Source organism: Eptatretus burgeri, chromosome 13, assembly GCF_056783735.1.
Source record: "Eptatretus burgeri isolate ZD-2024b chromosome 13, Ebu_testis_v1, whole genome shotgun sequence".
NCBI classification, from domain to species: domain Eukaryota; kingdom Metazoa; phylum Chordata; class Myxini; order Myxiniformes; family Myxinidae; genus Eptatretus; species Eptatretus burgeri.
The window spans coordinates 74,859,797-74,879,178 of record NC_140973.1 but is presented as its reverse complement, the minus strand read 5'-3'; the positions used below and the strand labels follow the sequence as shown (position 1 = coordinate 74,879,178).

At 41.8% G+C, this 19,382-nt stretch overlaps 2 protein-coding genes across 2 annotated transcripts in view; both read left to right on the top strand.

The window, feature by feature from the left end:
• The window catches only part of LOC147014801 (uncharacterized), a 41,653-nt gene extending 32,716 nt beyond the window's left edge, over window positions 1-8,937 (top strand). Inside the window, exon 5 of the mRNA XM_085853083.1 lies at window positions 8,927-8,937. The gene's annotated coding sequence lies outside the window, so the exon portion shown is untranslated. The remainder of the gene's footprint in view (window positions 1-8,926) is intronic.
• Window positions 8,927-19,382, top strand: part of LOC147014799 (spectrin beta chain, non-erythrocytic 1-like) — a 116,195-nt gene continuing 105,739 nt past the window's right edge. The window contains exons 1-3 of the mRNA XM_085853084.1: window positions 8,927-9,079; window positions 17,440-17,591; window positions 17,853-18,026. Coding sequence (XP_085709210.1) covers window positions 8,932-9,079; window positions 17,440-17,591; window positions 17,853-18,026 — 474 coding nt within the window. The 5' untranslated portion in view covers window positions 8,927-8,931. The remainder of the gene's footprint in view (window positions 9,080-17,439; window positions 17,592-17,852; window positions 18,027-19,382) is intronic.

The window sequence follows — 19,382 nt, the reverse complement described above, 5'->3', positions numbered from 1 at the left end:
TTTCCGGTGGTCTTGGAGGGGTGGAGGTGGGTGGGTGGATGCAAATTCTCGATGTAAATGTTTATCGTGTCGCCCCACCTCCACGGAGGATATTACAAGTCTCCGCCATATACAGTGCAGTATTCCTGTCCCCACATTTTCTAATGTAGTGAGGTGTTTTGAATTATAAGCAGTCGGTATGATTTTGCGTCATGCACGTAACCCGGGTTATTTTTGTTTCCTCTACGGAGCTGTCAGTTACCTATATACCGTCCAAATAAAGTTATGCATCAGAAGAATGTGTTACTTGCTTGGAATAAGATCGCCCGTAAGGCAGGTACTCTGTTAGTCATGACAAGACGGCAACTCATGTACTTCTGCTCAGTTAAAACAAGTCTGTCTCTATAGCGACGCGTGGTGAGGTATTTTGAATTGCACAGCAGGAGTTGTTTTGAATAATGTGGAGGTGTGGTGTTTTTAATAACATGGCTGTTATATGGTGGTGAGGTGTTTTTATCCCCTGCCGCGTGGCGGAAGGGGGATATTGTTGTCACCCAGGTCATCCGGCTGTCCGTCCGTCCGTCCGGCCGGCTGGCTGGGCGTCAACATTGATAGCTGTGAGTGTGATAACTCATAAACTGTTCGCCATATTGACTTGAAATTTGGGTCACACATGTACCACCTGAAAAGGAAGAACCCGATTGATTTTGGGCGTGGCCGGATCCAAGATGGCCGACTGGGACGGCCATCTTTAAAAAAATGTTTTTTGAAATAAATGGAAAACCGCTTATCTGATTTCAATGATTTTTCAATGGCTGGGGATTCCCCATCTCTGATGCTATATTTAATAGTGTTGTGGTGAGGTGCTTTTAATAGCGTGGAGGTGAGGTGTTTTTAATAGCGTGGAGGTGAGGTGTTTTTAATAGCGTTGCGGTGAGGTGTTTTTAATAGCGTTGCGGTGAGGTGTTTTTCATAGCGTGGCGGTGAGGTGTTTTTAATAGCGTGGAGGTGAGGTGTTTTTCATAGCGTTGCGGTGAAGTGTTTTTAATAGCGTGGCGGTGAGGTGTTTTAATAGCGTGGCGGTGAGGTGTTTTAATAGCGTGGCGGTGAGGTGTTTTAATAGCGTGGAGGTGAGGTGTTTTTTAATAGTGTGGCGGTGAGGTGTTTTTCATAGCTTTGCGGTGAGGTGTTTTTCATAGCTTTGCGGTGAGGTGTTTTTCATAGCTTTGCGGTGAGGTGTTTTTCATAGCTTTGCGGTGAGGTGTTTTTAATAGCGTGGCGGTGAGGTGTTTTTCATAGCGTTGCGGTGAGGTGTTTTTCATAGCGTGGCGGTGAGGTGTTTTTAATAGCGTGGAGGTGAGGTGTTTTCATAGCGTTGCGGTGAAGTGTTTTTAATAGCGTGGCGGTGAGGTGTTTTAATAGCGTGGCGGTGAGGTGTTTTAATAGCGTGGAGGTGAGGTGTTTTTTAATAGTGTGGCGGTGAGGTGTTTTTCATAGCTTTGCGTTGAGGTGTTTTTCATAGCTTTGCGGTGAGGTGTTTTTCATAGCTTTGCGGTGAGGTGTTTTTCATAGCTTTGCGGTGAGGTGTTTTTCATAGCTTTGCGGTGAGGTGTTTTTAATAGCGTGGAGGGGAGATGTTTTTAATAGTGTGGCGGCATGTTTTTAATAGCGTGGAGGCGAGGGGTTTTTAATAGCGTGGCTGTGAGGTGTTTTTAATAGCGTTGCGGTGAGTTGTTTTTAATAGCGTTGCGGCGAGGTGTTTTTAATAGCGTGGCGGTGAGGTGTTTTTAATAGCGTGGAGGCGAGATGTTTTTAATAGCGTGGAGGCGAGGTGTTTTTAATAGCGTGGAGGAGGCATGTTTTTAATAGCGTGGAGGCGAGGTGTTTTTAATAGCGTGGAGGTGAGATGTTTTTAATAGCGTGGCGCCGAGGTGTTTTTAATAGCGTGGCAGTGAGGTGTTTTTAATAGCGTGGGGGTGAGGCGTTTTTAATAGCGTGGAGGCGAGATGTTTTCATAGCTTTGCGGTGAGATGTTTTTAACAGCGTGGCGGCGGCATGTTTTTAATAGTGTGGCCGTGAGGTGTTTTTAATAGCATGGAGGCGAGATGTTTTTAATAGCGTGCCTGTGAGGTGTTTTTAATAGCATGGAGGCGAGGTGTTTTTAATAGCGTGCCTGTGAGGTGTTTTTAATAGCGTGCCTGTGAGGTGTTTTTAATAGCATGGAGGCGAGGTGTTTTTAATAGCGTGCCTGTGAGGTGTTTTTAATAGTGTGGCCGTGAGGTGTTTTTAATAGCGTGGAGGCGAGATGTTTTTAATAGCGTGGCGGCGGCATGTTTTTAATAGTGTGGCCGTGAGGTGTTTTTAATAGCGTGGAGGGGAGATGTTTTTAATAGTGTGGCCGTGAGGTGTTTTTAATAGCGTGGAGGTGAGGTGTTTTTAATAGCATGGTGGTGAGGTGTTTTTAATAGCGTTGCGGTGAGGTGTTTTTAATAGCGTTGCGGTGGGGTGGTTTTAACAACGTGGCGATGAGGTGTTTTTAATAGCGTGGCGGTGAGATGTTTTTAATTGCGTGACGGTGAGGTGTTTTTAATAGCGTGGCGGTGAGGTGTTTTTAATAATTTGGTGGTTACATGTCAGTGAGGTGTTTTTAATGATGTGGTGGGGTGTTTTTAATAGCGTTGCAGTGAGGTGTTTTTAATAGCGTGGGGGTGAGGCGTTTTTAATAGCGTGGCAGTGAGGGTTTTTAATAGAGTGGCGGTGAGGGTTTTTTAATAGAGTGGCGGTAAGGTGTTTTTAATAGAGTGGCGGTGAGGGTTTTTAATAGCGTGGCGCTGAGGTTTTTTAATAGCGAGGAGGGGAGATGTTTTTAATAATTTGGTGGTTACATGTCGGTGAGGTATTTTTAATGATGTGGTGGTGGGGTGTTTTGATTAAGATGGTGTTGAGGTGTTGTTAACGTGGCAGTGAGGTGTTATTTTTTAATTACGTGGCGTTGAGGTGTTTTAAATGAATTGGTGGTGACGTGTTTTTAATAATGTGGTGGTTACATGTCGGTGAGGTGTTTTTAATGATGTGGTGGTGGGGTGTTTTGATTAACATGGTGTTGAGGTGTTTTTAATGTGGCAGTGAGGTTTTTTGAATGACATTGCGATGAGGTGTTTTTAATTGCATGGCAGTGAGATTTTTAAAATGATGTGGTGGTTATGTGGTGGTGAGGTGTTTTGAATTACTTGGTGGTGTTTGTCCCACTCCAGCAACATGTGGTGAGGTGAGCGTAGCGAGCCGATCCACACTGGCATATATATTTATGTAGACAGTTTGTCTGTATGAAACGGAAGACCAAGAAGGAATCTGAAGAAGTAAAGAGGAAAGATGGAGTCATCAGGAGGAACCTGGATAGGATTCGGGTTTCAGCCTCAACTCCAGTACCCTCAAACCCTTCCAGGCACAACCAAGTGAACCTAACAGAAAAATTTCTGCAATAATTCACTTCTCCTTTGAGAGATAGATAAAGAAAGAGAGGAATAGAGAGTTAAAGATAAGATAGAAGAAAAAGCAAGAATTAGAATGAATAAAGAGAATTGTGAAAAAAACAAAACAGAAAGAAATGTGAAAGGAACGAAGATGTTGGGAAGAACCCAGACAGGTATATATGTGTGTGTGTGTGTGTGTATGTATGTATATATATATATATATATATATATATATATATATATATATATATATATATATATATATATATATATATATATATATATATATATATATATATATATATATTTCAGCAGTTACTCCTCAGGCTCAAACGCAGCAACAGGTACAAGCTACAAGAGGTTTGTATGCAACTTTGACACAATGATGAAAATTTGTTTCTCGGCTTCTACTGGACGAAATCGCTGCACATTTCAGAAGTAAATCCTTTGTATGTCGAGGTAATATTTTCCAAATTTCAGCAACGTCGACTTCCGCATTCTTGAGTTTTTAACGTGAACCCTCGAAAATCACGTTTGTGTTTGTCCATCCGTCCATCCGTCCGTTCACCCAAAATGTGTTGGTGCTGATATCTCAAAGGCTATACATTGAAACCAGCTGAAATTTGGAACATACGTCGAATTTATGGCTTTCACAACAAATTCCACCTAAGTGCCAAAGTTTTTTTTTTTTTTTTTTGCTATTTTTTTCCTCACATTCAACTATCCACGCATCATTGTCAGAAACATCGTGCAATTCTGCTTGGTTTCCACCGGAGGGCAGCACTAGCTATCATTTATGGATATGCACTCGTAGATCAATTTCTTTGTGCGTCAAATAAGTCGTCTACAATTGTACGTACTTATTGCCCTGTGCTCGCGAAGTGCAAAGCAGGGTTAAGTGATTGGTAGTGTATGTACATATGTTGTACATCATACATGTCTGCATTTTGTTCGGATCAAAAACTGTTATTGGAGGAAAGTGACCATTTGATATAGCGGTCACTCCTTTGAGGTCAGAAATGTCAACAGACGGCAATTTTCTAAAATTCTCAATTTTCATCCGATTCACTAGAAATTTGAACAGGATTTGTGTATCAGGTCACTGAATTCAACCACCAAGTATTTTTGAGGTCAACATTGGCCAAAAGGTCAACATACCAAATTTTTGAAGTTGTCAATTTTCATCAAATTGACTTGAAATTTGAAGAGAATTTGCACATTTGGTCATTGACTTTAACTACCAATTATTTTTGAGGTCAACAGGCCAAAAGGTCAACATAGGCAGAATTTCTAAAATTGTCAATTTTCATCTGATTGACTTGAAATTTGAAGAGGATTCTTGGGAAAAATGCGAGGAGCATACAAAAGTCCCCTTTATATGGTGTGCCATGTGGCAAACTACAGAAAAGAAGGGACATTGCATAGCTTGTGCAAAATGCCAAACTATAAAAAATAAGGCACGTTAAAAAAATCTCGTGTGCATGCTGTACGACCTTTGTATTCCAGGGTGGAACCAAGTAATGCTCGAGAAAAGTTCATATAAAGGGCTATCCGATATATAGGTTAAAACCCTTCATTATGTGAAGTTTTTTTTTGTGCACCTTGAAAACAAAAACACGTAAGATAATGCGCATGTGTGTGAATAATTTGCTTTAAAAATTTGCACCCTTTTATATGAACGTTTCAAGAGCATTACTTTGTTCCTTCTAAGAACACAAGGGTTGTACAGCATGCACACAAGATTTTTTGGAATGCGTCTTATTTTCTATTGTTTGGCATTTTCAACAAGCCGTGGAATGTCCCTTCTTTTCTATAGTTTACCACATGGCACATACCATATATAGGGGCCTTTTCTATGCCCCTCACATTTTTTAATAACGTGGCGGTGAGGTGTTTTTAATAATGTGGCAGTGTTTGCCCACTGCAGTGATCTGCATATATATATATATATATATATATATATATATATATATATATATATATATATGTATATATATATGTATATATATATGTATATATATATGTATATATATATATATATATATATATATATATATGTATATATATATGTATATATATATATATATATATATATATATATATATATATATACACTCAATTGCATGTTGAAAAGTAATGCCTCCTATCATTTTTCTCTAAAACTGGGAATGATATTTGAATGAAACAAAGACAGACATTAACATCAATCTTTATTCTAACCTTGTGGAAATTTATTTCTCAAATTAATCACCACTGAGGTCTACACATTTTCCCAATGGCCAATTAACTTTCTGAAGCCGTCATGAGAGAGATCTGTGCATCCTGCTGACTTAACCAGCGCTTCACAACGGTCTTGACATCATTGTCAGAAGAAAAATGTTCTCCATGAAGATGTACCTTAAGTTTGGGGAAGAGATGAAAATCTGATGGAACCAAGTCGGGGCTCGTGATCCTTTGTGGTGGTTCTCCACTGAACATCTCTGACTCAGGATTGTAATTGTACATCCAACTCTCATCTCCAGTGAGTCATTCCAACTCTCATCTCCAGCACTACACAGCACTGACAATGCCATGCTGCCATCTGCCATCTTGACAAACATAGCACTGAAACATCTTGTGTCAGAATCACTAAATCTCACACTCATTGGTGGGAAAAACTAAAATTCTGACTGCGCTTTGTTTCATTCAAATATATTTACCTGTTTTGGTGAAAAAGAATCGGAGTTATGACTGTTCAACATGCCCTTGTATGTACATATATACTTTTGTTCACTTGAAAGCAAAATGAAAAGTTTCACGAATCTCATCCAAAATCTTTGAAATCCTAAATTTTCATTCCTGAAATCATTTGCTCAATGATCATCATCACACTTGCTTCCTTTTCAAAACATCATGGGATTTTGGAGTTCATATTTTAAGACTTGTCACATTCAATCTAGGCACAGTATTTTGAGCAATGCAGACGCATTGAGAGATTTAATTGTGCTCCTCACAGGGAGCCATGAACTTCATCAAAAGCTTATTACCAATGTTGATGAGGATTCACTGCAATTGCAAAGACATTCTGCATCGTTGTTGCCCCCTTCCGTCCATTATCTCTAAATATACACCGTTCTTTCCCGAACCTTCTCCTGTGTCCTCGAGTTTTGCCACATTCTGGATGGGGTGGGGGTTGTATTCGTTCACAAGAGCAAGCAGATGTGGAAGAAAAAAAAAAAAGCTATAAGTTTTTAACCTTGAAAGCCTCAGGCATACTGTGATCCCTCAGTGCCACTCAAAGAGAATAGGGTATTCGTTCCTCAAATCAGCAGAAATCCCACGAGGAACATAACTGCATGAGGAACACAAAGGTTGGACCTCACGTTGGGTCTCTCTCTCATCCGATCCCTCCCATTTCCCTCCTTCCTCATCACCCAGTGTGGACTGTTGGCACTGATGGTCGGCAGTGGGTTTTCCAAGATGCAGCCTCCTCCGGCCTGACCTTTCCAACACAACATAATGCTCTTTGCTTGCACGTCCATTCATCAGCGGCCCGTATTCAGCAACAGAACGGTCCTTTTATTGAGAAAAGAACTTTTGAGGCTTTGTGGAAATATCGACAAATCTAATTACATCGGGGTGGGGGGGGGGGCGCATCTATTTATTAAGTACGCAAATATGCCAGGATCTTTCACTCCCATCGACTCCCACCCATCCTCCCCAAATGTCCTCCAACTCCAAGCATGCCTTTTTTTCCCTTATCCCTCCCATCTCTTCCCAAACCTCTTTCCCTTCTCTCCTCACTTCTCTCCCCTCCTTTCTCTCCTATCATCCTACTCTTTTGTACACAAAGTCCAGGCTCATGGAAGAGAGAACATTGAATGGATCAGGACGCCAAAGAACTAAAGGAACTGGAACAGCACTCGGTAGAGCGCATACCTCCGTCAGGCTAAACAGGTTATTTTTTGTATCCCACTGATAGGCCGGATGTGCATCTGGACCATTCATCCTTGTCACACACTAATATCTAATCCGCTTGTTCTTGTCACCGACCAAACTCATCCACCAAGTTTCGTCTGAATCCGTCCATAACTTTTTGAGATATCGTGCTCTCTATCATTTTTGGCTTTATCACTCATTGGTGAAGAATCACTTACAAAATTCTCATATCTGGATCCGGATCTTCAAGAAAATCGAATAAATTCATCCTTGTCACACCCAACCTGTCCACCAAATTTCATCCGAATCCGTCCACAACTTTTTGAGATATCCTGCTAAGAGTCAAGCAGATGGACAGACAAACAGACAAGGTGAAACTATAACCTCCGGTTACCTTCAATAGCAACGATATCAATAGAAAGAGGGGGGAATGCAAACAGCAAGGTGGAAAGACAAAATAGAGGGGGACTTGGACAAATATTGGATGATCAACCAGACTCAGTGTATGTAATGGATAGAGCGTTTGCTCCGAGTGTCGGAGGTACGTGCTTCAAACCCTGTCCGACTCATAACAGACTGTAAACATGGTACATGCTGCTTCCTTGCTTGATGTTCAGCATTTAAGAGGATAGAGCATGGACAATACCCATAGGTTGGTATCCATGGGTAGGAGGAAATTACCCCTGAGGAAATGCCCCACTGAGTGCAGTGAGAACAGCGGTGCCATTGTTGTGACGTCGCTGGTACACAGAGTACCCCAGAAAGTGATGGTACTTCCCCCAAGCTGAGTGGCTGTTTGGCTCTTCTAACAATGCTCTCTCTTATATTCATCTGTATATCCATGTGTGCGAGATTGTGTATCAGTTCCACTATGAGCCTTTGACACTGTCCTGTAAAAAATTGGGGATGTGGAGAGGAAGGAGAGGTATGAGCAGACACACAAGAAGGATGGACAAGATGGATATGGAAGCAAACTCTCAGGAAGGCAAAAAACTAAATTTGGTAGAAGGTGGGTTTCGGGTGAAGGTTAAAGGTGGTAGAAAAGATCATGATTTTGGATGGGGACTGATCTGACATGATGGTCAACAGGTGTCTTGAAGACCTGGAGGGAAGGATGAGATTAAAAAGAATGTGGGAGTTGGTTCCACAGGCAATAAAAAAGAGAACGAATGAATGGAGGTGAGCAGTGATCCTGGATTTTGGAAGTTTCACCAGAAGGGGGTTGATGGTGGATCATGTCCCCCCTGCAGAAACCTGGGGGGCAAGAAAGCACAGAAGCAGCAGAGGGTGCAAGACCAGAAAGGAGGTGGAAGAAGACAGTTCAAACCTTCTCTTGCTTTTCTGTAATGTCGATTTTTATCCTCTCCACCCTGTGTATGTAATAAATAGAAGGTCCGTTATCAACACCTCTGTTCTCTCAATCAATACTTGTGTCAACTTTTTTCAAACCCACATGTGCTGTAATTGTCTCACTTTCAACAAAACATAAAGATAAGTGTACACTCTCTTCCTTCCCCATCTTAACCATGTGTATCCCCACTGCTCCCCTCCTGTAGCAGACATGTCCTCTTTGGATTTTGACTCCGACGAGCTGTCTGAGCTGTATGGGTACGTAGACAGCCGGTGGCGTAATGAGGCAGACAACGGAGTTGAGGAGGACGAAGACCCTGCTCGCCTGTTCGAGCGATCACGTATCAAGGCGTTGGCCGGTAGGTCGCATTGAGGCTTCATGCCTGCTCTTCCATATGTTTTGATCAATCCAAGGCAAAGATTTGCATAGTAACTAGCAGGGACCTGCAGAACATTCACATAATGTAAAATGTGACTTCAAGTCCAAAACTCTCCTTCAACCCCCCCCCCTAGAAACTCCCCCACCCCCCACAACTGCCCCCCTACCCTGCTCTCACAAACCCCAATTCAACTGACCACTGCCTCGATTGCTGAGGCCTATGCTTTGGTCATTTTACACTAACGGGGAAACTTATAGGGAGGACATGGCGATTGTGACTATGATAGCCCTGAAAATGTCGTTGGCTTCACACAGCAGTCAGCACCAACATGGCGGCTGTATGATTTTTTTCAGTTTTTGTAGGTGGAGTCAGGTGAATTGTCCAACCAATGGGTGAAACTCAAACAGACGCACGCATGGACGGATCCTTTTACAGTATAGAAGCAAGGATGTTTCGGTTCAATGAGGTCATCCACAGGTTGCTCACACCAGAAGGCGTTGAGGAAGCATTAACGGTCGACTAGTCGTGAACGTTTCCAAACCTAAGAATTAATCTCAGACAGGTTATACTACTCCATCATGGGGTTCTCCTGAAGGCAGCCTTCAACCAGAGGAGGAATGTGGTCAGAGTACCAGGACACAGTGACCGTATATTTTTGAGAGGTACCTTTGAATGATTAACGCCCTCAAGCAAATGCTAACAGATGAGATGAATTAATTTGCTCGATATTCTGTAGGGATGTGATGACATTGAAGGGAGTAGTGATGAGACATTCAGATTTGTCCTGCAATACCACTACTAATCTACATGCCCAGATAACGGGTGTAGCAATCCCCCCTTTGGGGGGGTTTAACCTTTTGCTCTTTGTTCCACTGGGACAGCGGGATGCGAGGTTAGGGTAAGAATTTTTGGCCATGGGGCTAGTGATAGCTCACGTCCTATTCGTGAAGGACACCATGTGATCGTTAACATCCACCAACTAATGCCGGGAGAAGGGACACTAGTTTAGGTCCATCCGAAGGACGGCACACACATTGATGAATCACTTTGCCTGTGAAATACCGCTATGACAGTTTACAGCTGGGTCGTGATTCAAATGCAGGCTAGGCAGCTTAGAGAGGAGTGTGCAAACCCCTTGGCCACCTTGTCACCCATCTTGAAGTGAAGACTAATTTATTTAAAATGCTGTGTTAGTTGCGGACAATAAATTCCTAACGCTGCCTCGCAAATGGAGATGCTGCGCCAGTCAAAGGAGAATTTTGTATCTCTGCATAAGCCTCGACATTCCACGCTTGCCCGTCATTTAATCATGAGCAGTATTTTGGGATCGCTGGGTTGTTCTCATACCATGGCGCTGACCATCCATGGCTCTTCAATGACAATCCATTCCATCGACCATCCACAATCATTTATTCAAACACCACGACACCAATCTCATCACCGGTACATTGTACTCACGGAAGACCATCTGGGGTCCATCGCTCACGCACCACGGCACTGACCATTAGCGACCCATCACACACACACTACATCATTTATCACAACACGTTTGGGAGGGGGTGGAGGTGGAGGGAAATATCGGCAGTACTGGAGCATAGATATGACACAGTCATGATAACCCAAATGGCCTCTTTTGTGGCTGAGTTTCCTTGAATGAATTTTTACACACTTTGTTGGTGTTTAAACTAACTCAGAATAAGTCTCAGAAGGTTCTGTAAGATATAAATTACTTAACATTTTTTTACTGCTTCGTGACCTGTATACACATACTGTACGTACGTCATACCTGTTCCGATGACTTCTAGCTCATTGACATGTATATATACCATCTGAAACTAACCACCATCCATAGTGTATGCTTATCATGTGCAGCATCGATAGAAATAGGACATATACCTTAATTATAACAATATAATTTGCTTACAATGAAGCTCAGCATCACATGTACCACATTTGATACAGCAGTGGAGAGGTGAAATATACTGGGAGGATGTGAAGAGGTGAAATAGGTTAGAGGTACGCACACTCACCTCTGAGTTGTCTTGCCTGGGTTCAAATCCCTACCCAGCTATGAACTGTCTTCTATTGTTTCACAGGCAGAGTGATTCATGAATGTGTGTGCCGTCCCTCGGATGGATGTCAAACTGGGAATCCTGTCTGCTACTATTAGTTGGTGGACGTTATACCTCACGATGTCCTTCACGAAGAGTAGGCAAGCTATCACTGGCACTATGAACAAATTCCAAATTCTTGCCCTAACTTTAGTCGAACGTCAGGCCTGGCCAGCCAGTTCGTGAAAGACTTGAGCCAAAACTCCCCCAGCCAACCCCACAAGAATGTGGGAATAATTGCGATGTTAAATAACAATAAAAATAGTTGAAATAGAATGCTCCCTTGTGTCCCGTATATAACCCCCCAATTTATACCCCACAATACTGTACATAAGCAAGTTTACCTTTCGGTGCATCTTTTTGAATACGGTATTTGATGGTTTCTATTTATCTTTTTAAAAAGAAGTCATTTTACACATGCTGGTATAAAAGTGTTCTCACAATGGTGCTTTAGTTATTTTCTCATTATGTAGTTGGCAATAAGGTTTTATGGAACATAGAAGAAACAACTCAAAACCTCCAATTTGTGCTTTATCCGTGCTCAGTTAGTTTTTATTATTCACCGCAGGACAACCCGTAGGGTAGAAAGGAGGGAGCGAGAGAGGGAATGAGAGAAGGATGTGTGGAGGGTGTGAGGGAGGGATACTGGATTGGAACTCATCACCTGGGTGTAAACCTGAAGTGGCCTTGAAAACGGAGAGAGGTAGAAGGTGAGGTAGAGAGATGGGCCGTTAGAGGGAGGGAGAGAGAGAGAGAGAGAGAGACAGAGACAGAGTCGAGTCACGCGTGACTATTGCATCGGAGTAGTGTGCCTTCTTGACAAGAGGTCATTTATACCCCACAATGGATGGACCATTTTCCCTGGGAAGCCCACAAAGCAGCCGCGAGATGGAAGGCAGGTTCAAGCAACTGCAAGGTGAGATGCGCCAGCTATTGCTGGTGTTATGCGGGGTCCAAAGGCAGCGAAGTCCCCATAATGTATACTCTTCAGTGTTCAGTGTTAAGTAAAGGTAATAGCTCACATTGTGGGATATTTAAGCTTGCAGCACACTCTATGTACCTTTAGATTTATACCCATCTTCATATAAACGTGCACAGTGAGCTCTGGACAGCTAGAAGGCTTCGTATGCCGAGTAGCGAGCGGCCTGCTCAATGACGATTAAGGACCTTTCATCCTCATGGGCTATACCTAGGCATGGACTTATAATGCAATAAAATCATTGTTAAAACAAGTGAGTGAACCGTAGATAATTAAGAAAGTAAAAAGCCTTCTTCCGAATGAAAGTTCATAATATGTGTTGTGACAGCCACAGGGGAGAACGAAGGAGTTGCTAGGCACCACTGAACGCTGGGAAATTTGATCTGAGACATTGACCGTGACGAGGTCTAGCTGAGCGATTGCCGTGCCATGTTTCACCCGATTGATTATCCGTTTGTATTGGGACAAACCTTGTGTTTACCTCCAGGTGTTCTGTAATCCAATAGATTATTTATTTGTGAATAGCGTTAATATAACACCCAAGTCATCATTATGAATTCGTTTTCACACTCTGTCACGAACCCACCGCACTTGAACAATACTCCTATATGCATCAATATGGGATGGGTCTTCATCAAATGTGGAACACTTTCCTAAATAACCCACGGATAAAGTAAATGAAGAATAAATGAATTGCTTACCTGCGGGGAAAGTTGTGAATTGTTTACAAGTGTCTATGTGTTGCAGATGCGTGTCTGTTCACTTGAAGCTCAATCTAAACCTGTAAATGAAAAAGGCTAACATAAGGAATTAGAATGATACTCGGTAGAGTGCATACCTCCGCTAGGCTGAACAGTGTACATTTTGTATCCCACTGGTAGGCTGCTTCTGAATCCTTAACAAAAATCGAATCGGCTTGCTCTTGTCACCTACCAAACTCATCCACCAAGTTTAGTCCGAATCCATCCACAACTTTTTGAGATATCATGATAAGTATCGATTTTGGCCCCGTCTCTCACGTAAGTGAAGAATCACTTGAAAATTATAGCATCCGGATCTTCACCAAAATCTAATAAATTCGTCCTTGTCACACACCCAACCTGTCCACCAAGTCTCGTCCGAATCCGTCGATAACGTTTTGACATATCCTGATCACAGACAAACAGATAAACATTCAGGTGTGAAATCACCACCTCCATCCACCTTCGGTGGTGGAGGTAATGAATTGAGGAGCGATGATGTCATTGGTGGACTAATATGAGAACAGCAAACCGTGGTGAGCGGGCTTGAAAAGGCTGAGATATCTGAAATAAAAATTCAGAATTCAGAAAAATAATAATATTATGTTGTGTGTTTGCTCTCGTACGAGCCTCGACAGTGTATACAACGAATAAAACAAAGAAAAAATAAGAATGAAATGTCCTTTCGTTTCTCTCTAAACTGGAAAATAAACTGTAGCGACATCTTCGTACATAGGGGTTATTTAAATTTTTATTTTGTGGGTGGAAAACGTATTCTAAAAAGTCGTCTCTATTCATATTAGGTTAACTCCACAATAGTTCCAAGTTTCCCCTTAAAATCTACAAAGTGGATAAGTCAGACATGGATAAATCTACATAGTAAGAATACAAAACCGAGGTATTTTCGACTGCATAATTGACCTTTTCTCTTCCGCACTTCCCATATAATAATGTTCCTTTTTATCTCCTAACTCATTTCTCTTCCCAGCCTCCTTTCCTTTTCCCTCCAAACATATCTTTTCTAAAAATTTTTTTTTTTAATCAATTCCCCTTAACCCCATCCATTTGCTTACTTTCTATGCATATATCCCTTCAACCAAAACAACTCACAGACCAGTAATGGGTATGTGCCAGGAGTATGTTTATTAGTTACCTGCGTCACTGAAGGTGGATGGAGATTTTTTTTTTTACCCCTGTCTGTCTGTCTGTTTGTTTGTTTGTTTTTTTGTGAACAAAATATCTCAAAAATATAAATTTAATGGAGATCGTGGGTTTTGTGACAAGGACGACATGATTAGATTTTGATGAAGATCCGAATCCGGATCCAGATCCGACAATTTTTTTTAGTGATTCTTCACCATTGAGTAATGGGGCTAAAACGATATATAGCAGGACATTTCAAAAACTTATGGACGAATTTGGATAAGACTTGGTGGACGAGTTTGTGAGGTGATAAGTTCAAGCCAATTAAATGAGTTCAGGTCCGAATCCAGATGTGACCTATCAGTCGGATACAAAACATAAAGTAACTAACCAGCCTGGCAGAGGTATGCGCTCTACCGAGTGCCCTTGTTGTTTATTTTTGTTACCAAATGGGCATCTTTTTTTTAAATATTAGTATACCCCAATGGGAGTAGCAGGAAGGGTCATGTTATTATTCTCTCTGGGATAGGTAGATTACAGTAGTTCTAGGTCGGATCTGTTTGTTTGTGGGGGACGCGATAAGTATATAATGTATCAAGAATGTTGGGTTTCCTCCCTTTCAGTTTAGTGGTAAAGAGCAGTAGCGACTGTTTGAAAATGTAATCACACTTGTTTGTGGTTTATAATTTTTTTAAACTTCTGGTAGGGGTGCCTCCACGAAACTCCACGATAAGCTATTTCAACACGTTAACATGGTGTTTGTCTAAGGAGGAAAAACCCCTTGGGGAGGGGGGATATTATTAGTATTAATATTGTTTTGTCATAACATTAATATTATGTTGTCATTAGTGTTGTTATTTCCTCAGGGGTTATTAGAAGCGGCCTTGGAAAAACGTCATGATTAGCACTATCTTAACACAGATTTCACCCAAGGCTTCCTTGGGAAGGGGGGCAAATGAAATCGCTCCAACTACCACCGTGTGACCCTTCGTCTTCCTCTCAAGTTTAATTGAGATTGGATAAGTAACGACCGAATGTATCGTGATCAAAAAGGCACACAGACACACAGACAGACAGACACCAAATTACATATTTTAGTATGAGGATGATAAGTGAAATCTTATAAATAAATAATTGTTTGTGTGTTCGTTTGTTTGTAAGTTACTCTTTCACGGCAAAATTGTAGCACCTAAAGGCCCCAAATTTTGGGTGTAGGTACTTCAGAATCTGGGCATGGTTTTAAGCTACCGCACGTTATTGAAGGCCATCCAATGAATGCGCAGCATGTGCCGGAACACATATGTAGTTGTGTTTTTTCTCCACGCAGCAGCAGAATCCCAGAGTGCCAGACTCGGATTCAATAATGATCATTTCCAGTCATTCTCACTTTTTTTTCTGAGACATATGTAGGTTTTTGTAGTTGACAAATTGCTCAAGAGCTGAACGACAGAGGGTTGATAGGCCGACACATCAACGATAGCATGAAAGGGAACGAGCAGGCAAGGGATGGAGAATTGAGCAAGGAATGAATTTCAAGCACCAAAAATAAATAGGGACCTCTGGACATGATGAAGGAACAGATAGTGATAAGTAAACAAGGCCATGTGAGCAAACAAGAAAAGCTAACACAATGATAAATGGGCAAAAGAGCTCAGGTGAACGAGAGAAGAGAGTCTGTGAGAATATCATTGATCCTGAACATGAGTAGGAGTTTTACAATGCTGGGTGGCCTGCCAGTTTAAAGGACTGGAGGGAAGATCATGATTGGACAGACTCAAAGAGCTGATTCAACTTGAGAAAGGAGTGGTATAAAAGGGTGGAGGTAAGCTGTTAGCTTAGATTTGAGGAGGGTAACAAAGTGTGGGTTGCTCACTGAGTTAGGGAGATATGGTGGGGCTTGTCAGAAATGAAGGGCTGAGAGTGCGAGTGTGGCAAGACCAGATACAAGGCAGCAGAAAACTGTTAGGCCACCAACCTGTTTGTTGTGGTAGAGTTGCAGACTCCAAATGAGTGCCTGCAGTTACCCTCAGGTCCATGGATTCCATCGCTTTCAGGGGCACAAGTTAAGATCTAATGACACCAGCCCAGAGAGAGCAGTACTTCATGACATTGTAGATGAGGACGTACCTCTATATTGTCAGGAGCTGAGAGGGACTAAGTATAATGACTTGGTTCTGCAGATGATTTTGAAGTGTCGTCCTGCTTCGACGTGTGATCTCCCCATGAGAGATCTTAGCAGAGAGTTAGTCCAAGGAGTTCTAACGACTTTACCTCTTTTTGAGGTAGATTCCATAATTAAATTGGAGGTTGAGCTGTCTGGTGTTTATGTGGTGACAAAGTGTGTTTGTGTGACTTTTAGGCATTGGATTATGTATTCTAGGTGATTGACCAGCTTCTTGTTTTCTTCTCCAGATCTGTGGACAAGGCTATGATGGTATATGTTGTTGATTTGAGGGATTTATTTTCTGGCACAGAGTTGAAGGAGATATCCACAAAGCGATATAGAGGGTTTTGTCATGTGTCTGAGGTTGTAAATGTAAACCAGGAACCAGATAAGTCATAGGAGAGTGCCTTGAGAAGCACCAGCCTCCAAGGATAGGGCAGGAGATACTATGCCATCCAGGTGGATGCACTGTTTACCAGCATGAATAATGTCCACCAACCAGTGAAGGAGAGGTACTTGCATGCCATTGGCAGAAAATGTAGTTACCAGGACTGCTTTCCAGTTTCCATATGATGTCGAATACTCGAGAAATGACAATTGTGACTCTTTCTTGAGGGAAAGGAAGAGGTGGCAGAAAATAATTGAGAGAGCAGTCAGCAGAAGAAGGAGAAGGGGATGCATGATCCGGTGCAAGGCCAAGCCCTGCAATGATTGCTCACACCACATAACATGGCTTGAAGTGGTGCTTCAAATCTTCAATGAACAACTACCGTGATCATCAATCCTTCCCCCCTAAAAAAAAGTTCCAAATTCTCCCTTACTTGACTATTCACTTTGCTCTTCTGAGTTCAGCTCAATCTCTCATCTCATTCAATAGAAAATAGAAAGAATGACAGATAATGTAAGAAGCCGATTGCTGTGGAATGAAAATGGCTGAATGGAAGAATTCTTTTTCTCTTGTTGTAGCTTGAAATATGAAACGGTCTGTTTGCCAGCTGGCCCACAGTGCAGTGCCATTTTCACAGCAATGAAATAAGTCGGGTGAATGGTGCCTTTGTGACACTTGCACGCAGAGGTGATATGCTGTAATGATGTAACATATTACTCAGCTTGATAGAAGGCCTAAGGTGGGACATTGGGGGTCTTGTGCCAAAACTACAAGACTACAGGTACGAATGTTCCATCTTCTTTGCTCCCGACAGATGAACGCGAAGCCGTACAAAGCAAGACCTTCACCAAATGGGTGAACTCGCACCTCTCGCGGGTCTCCTGCCGCATTAATGATCTTTACGGAGATCTTCGTGATGGACGTATGCTGTTACGATTACTGGAGATCCTCTCTGGGGAGCATCTGGTATGACATCGAGGATATGTCTCATCATACACACACTGAAACGACTGCTTCACAACAATGTAAAAAAGTGCTTGGTATACGATGTGATATTTGTGATGATAAAGCTGAGTTTGGTACGAGAAGTGTTGGAGATGATCATCAAATTAAAAACGAGTAATTGGAGTCATTGTACACAAGGTATTCTCATTCACCATGTTTATATGCTTGTTCTTTGGAGTGGGCATTATTGCAAGACAGAAAAGCACCATGTCTCACCTCCAGCCAAAGCCCACGAGAGGTAAGATGCGCATCCACTGCCTGGAAAACGTGGACAAGGCACTGCAGTTCTTGAAGGAGCAAAGGGTACACCTTGAGAACATGGGTTCCCATGATATTGTAGACGGGAACCACCGACTCACCCTCGGCCTCATTTGGACCATCATCCTCCGTTTTCAGGTCATAATCTCCTCCTGATTTGGCTCCCTTGTGTCATTATCTGTTTTTTTTTATCTTTCTTCTTGTTTCTCTCTCTTGATTTCCATTGATTGGTTAATCCTCTCTGATATCAGTGATTAAGTGTTAGGTTCTGTAACTGAGGATTTGTTTCTTCAAATAACATCTTGTTATAGCACATATAATACATGCCTATCTTGCTGATGAAGCCTGAAGGCAGTTACAGTAGCTTTTGTTACCTACGCACGCGAAGCAAAAAGCAGGGTTAAGCAATTGGTTCACTTCTGTCTGTCTGTCTACAAATGTCAGTTTATGATCGAGGAACAACTTCATTTCAATTGAATGTTATATTTTGAACACAAATCAGAAAACAAACTTACCGTTTAACAGTATATTGTCTCTGAATTTGTCGCGATCGCATATGTGCAGAGAGGAGTGCGATAATTTTTAGCTTATCGTGCTCTGTCCGTCTCCTATTTCGACTTCTCTGGCCAAACAGCTGGGCCAATCTGGCTGAAATTTGGCAGCAACGTTCCTCTCCTGACTGGTAACGGGGATTGCAAAGCTCGTTCCGGTCACATGACTTTAAATAGGTCAAAATGGCCGACTGAGTAAATTTCTTCAAAAACCTTCCTCTCCAGATCAACCAGTCAGAATGCCACCAAATTTGGGTTACAACATTAAGCCAGGGCCGAGATTAGCTACAGGTCCAGTGGTCCTATTTTTTTTTCTTTGTCTGTCTGTCTGTCTGTCTGTTTGTTTGTCTGTTTGTCTGTCTCTGTCTGTCTGGCAGTCAAACAAAATTGAAAATTATTCCAAACAGGAAACTTACTGTTTTTAAGGATGTCATAAAGGACACAAACAACAGGCAGGAAGAACGAATTTAATGTGTTCAAATAAGGTGGTATATAAGACGCTGCATCAAGTGGTAAACCTCCGGAATTTTTTTCCTACAACCTTCAACATCTTTATTTTATTTTAATTTAATTATATTCTTCAGCACGTGCATTTTTGGTCGAAGAGTCGAGGTCCAAGTGTATTTCTTTGATAAGCTTTTTCTCTGCTTTCTCTGGCCATATACTGTAGTTTGGCCTTTGAGCTGACGGCAAGTTTCAGCTTTTGTCAGTTCTTCAAACTGTTTATTATAAAAAGGCATATCTTAATTTAAGAAAGAGGCATTGTACTTTATACATGACCATGAATGTTAACCATCGAGCGAACATTGATGTTGGTGCCTCAATTGGCATTAACAGGTTTTTGCAAAACCATGTACTTTGGTCTTTGAGATAAAGTACATGTGTTTAGCTTTGTTACAGTTTGGTTTTTTTTTCACCTTTTTGCATAACAAGGCAATTATCA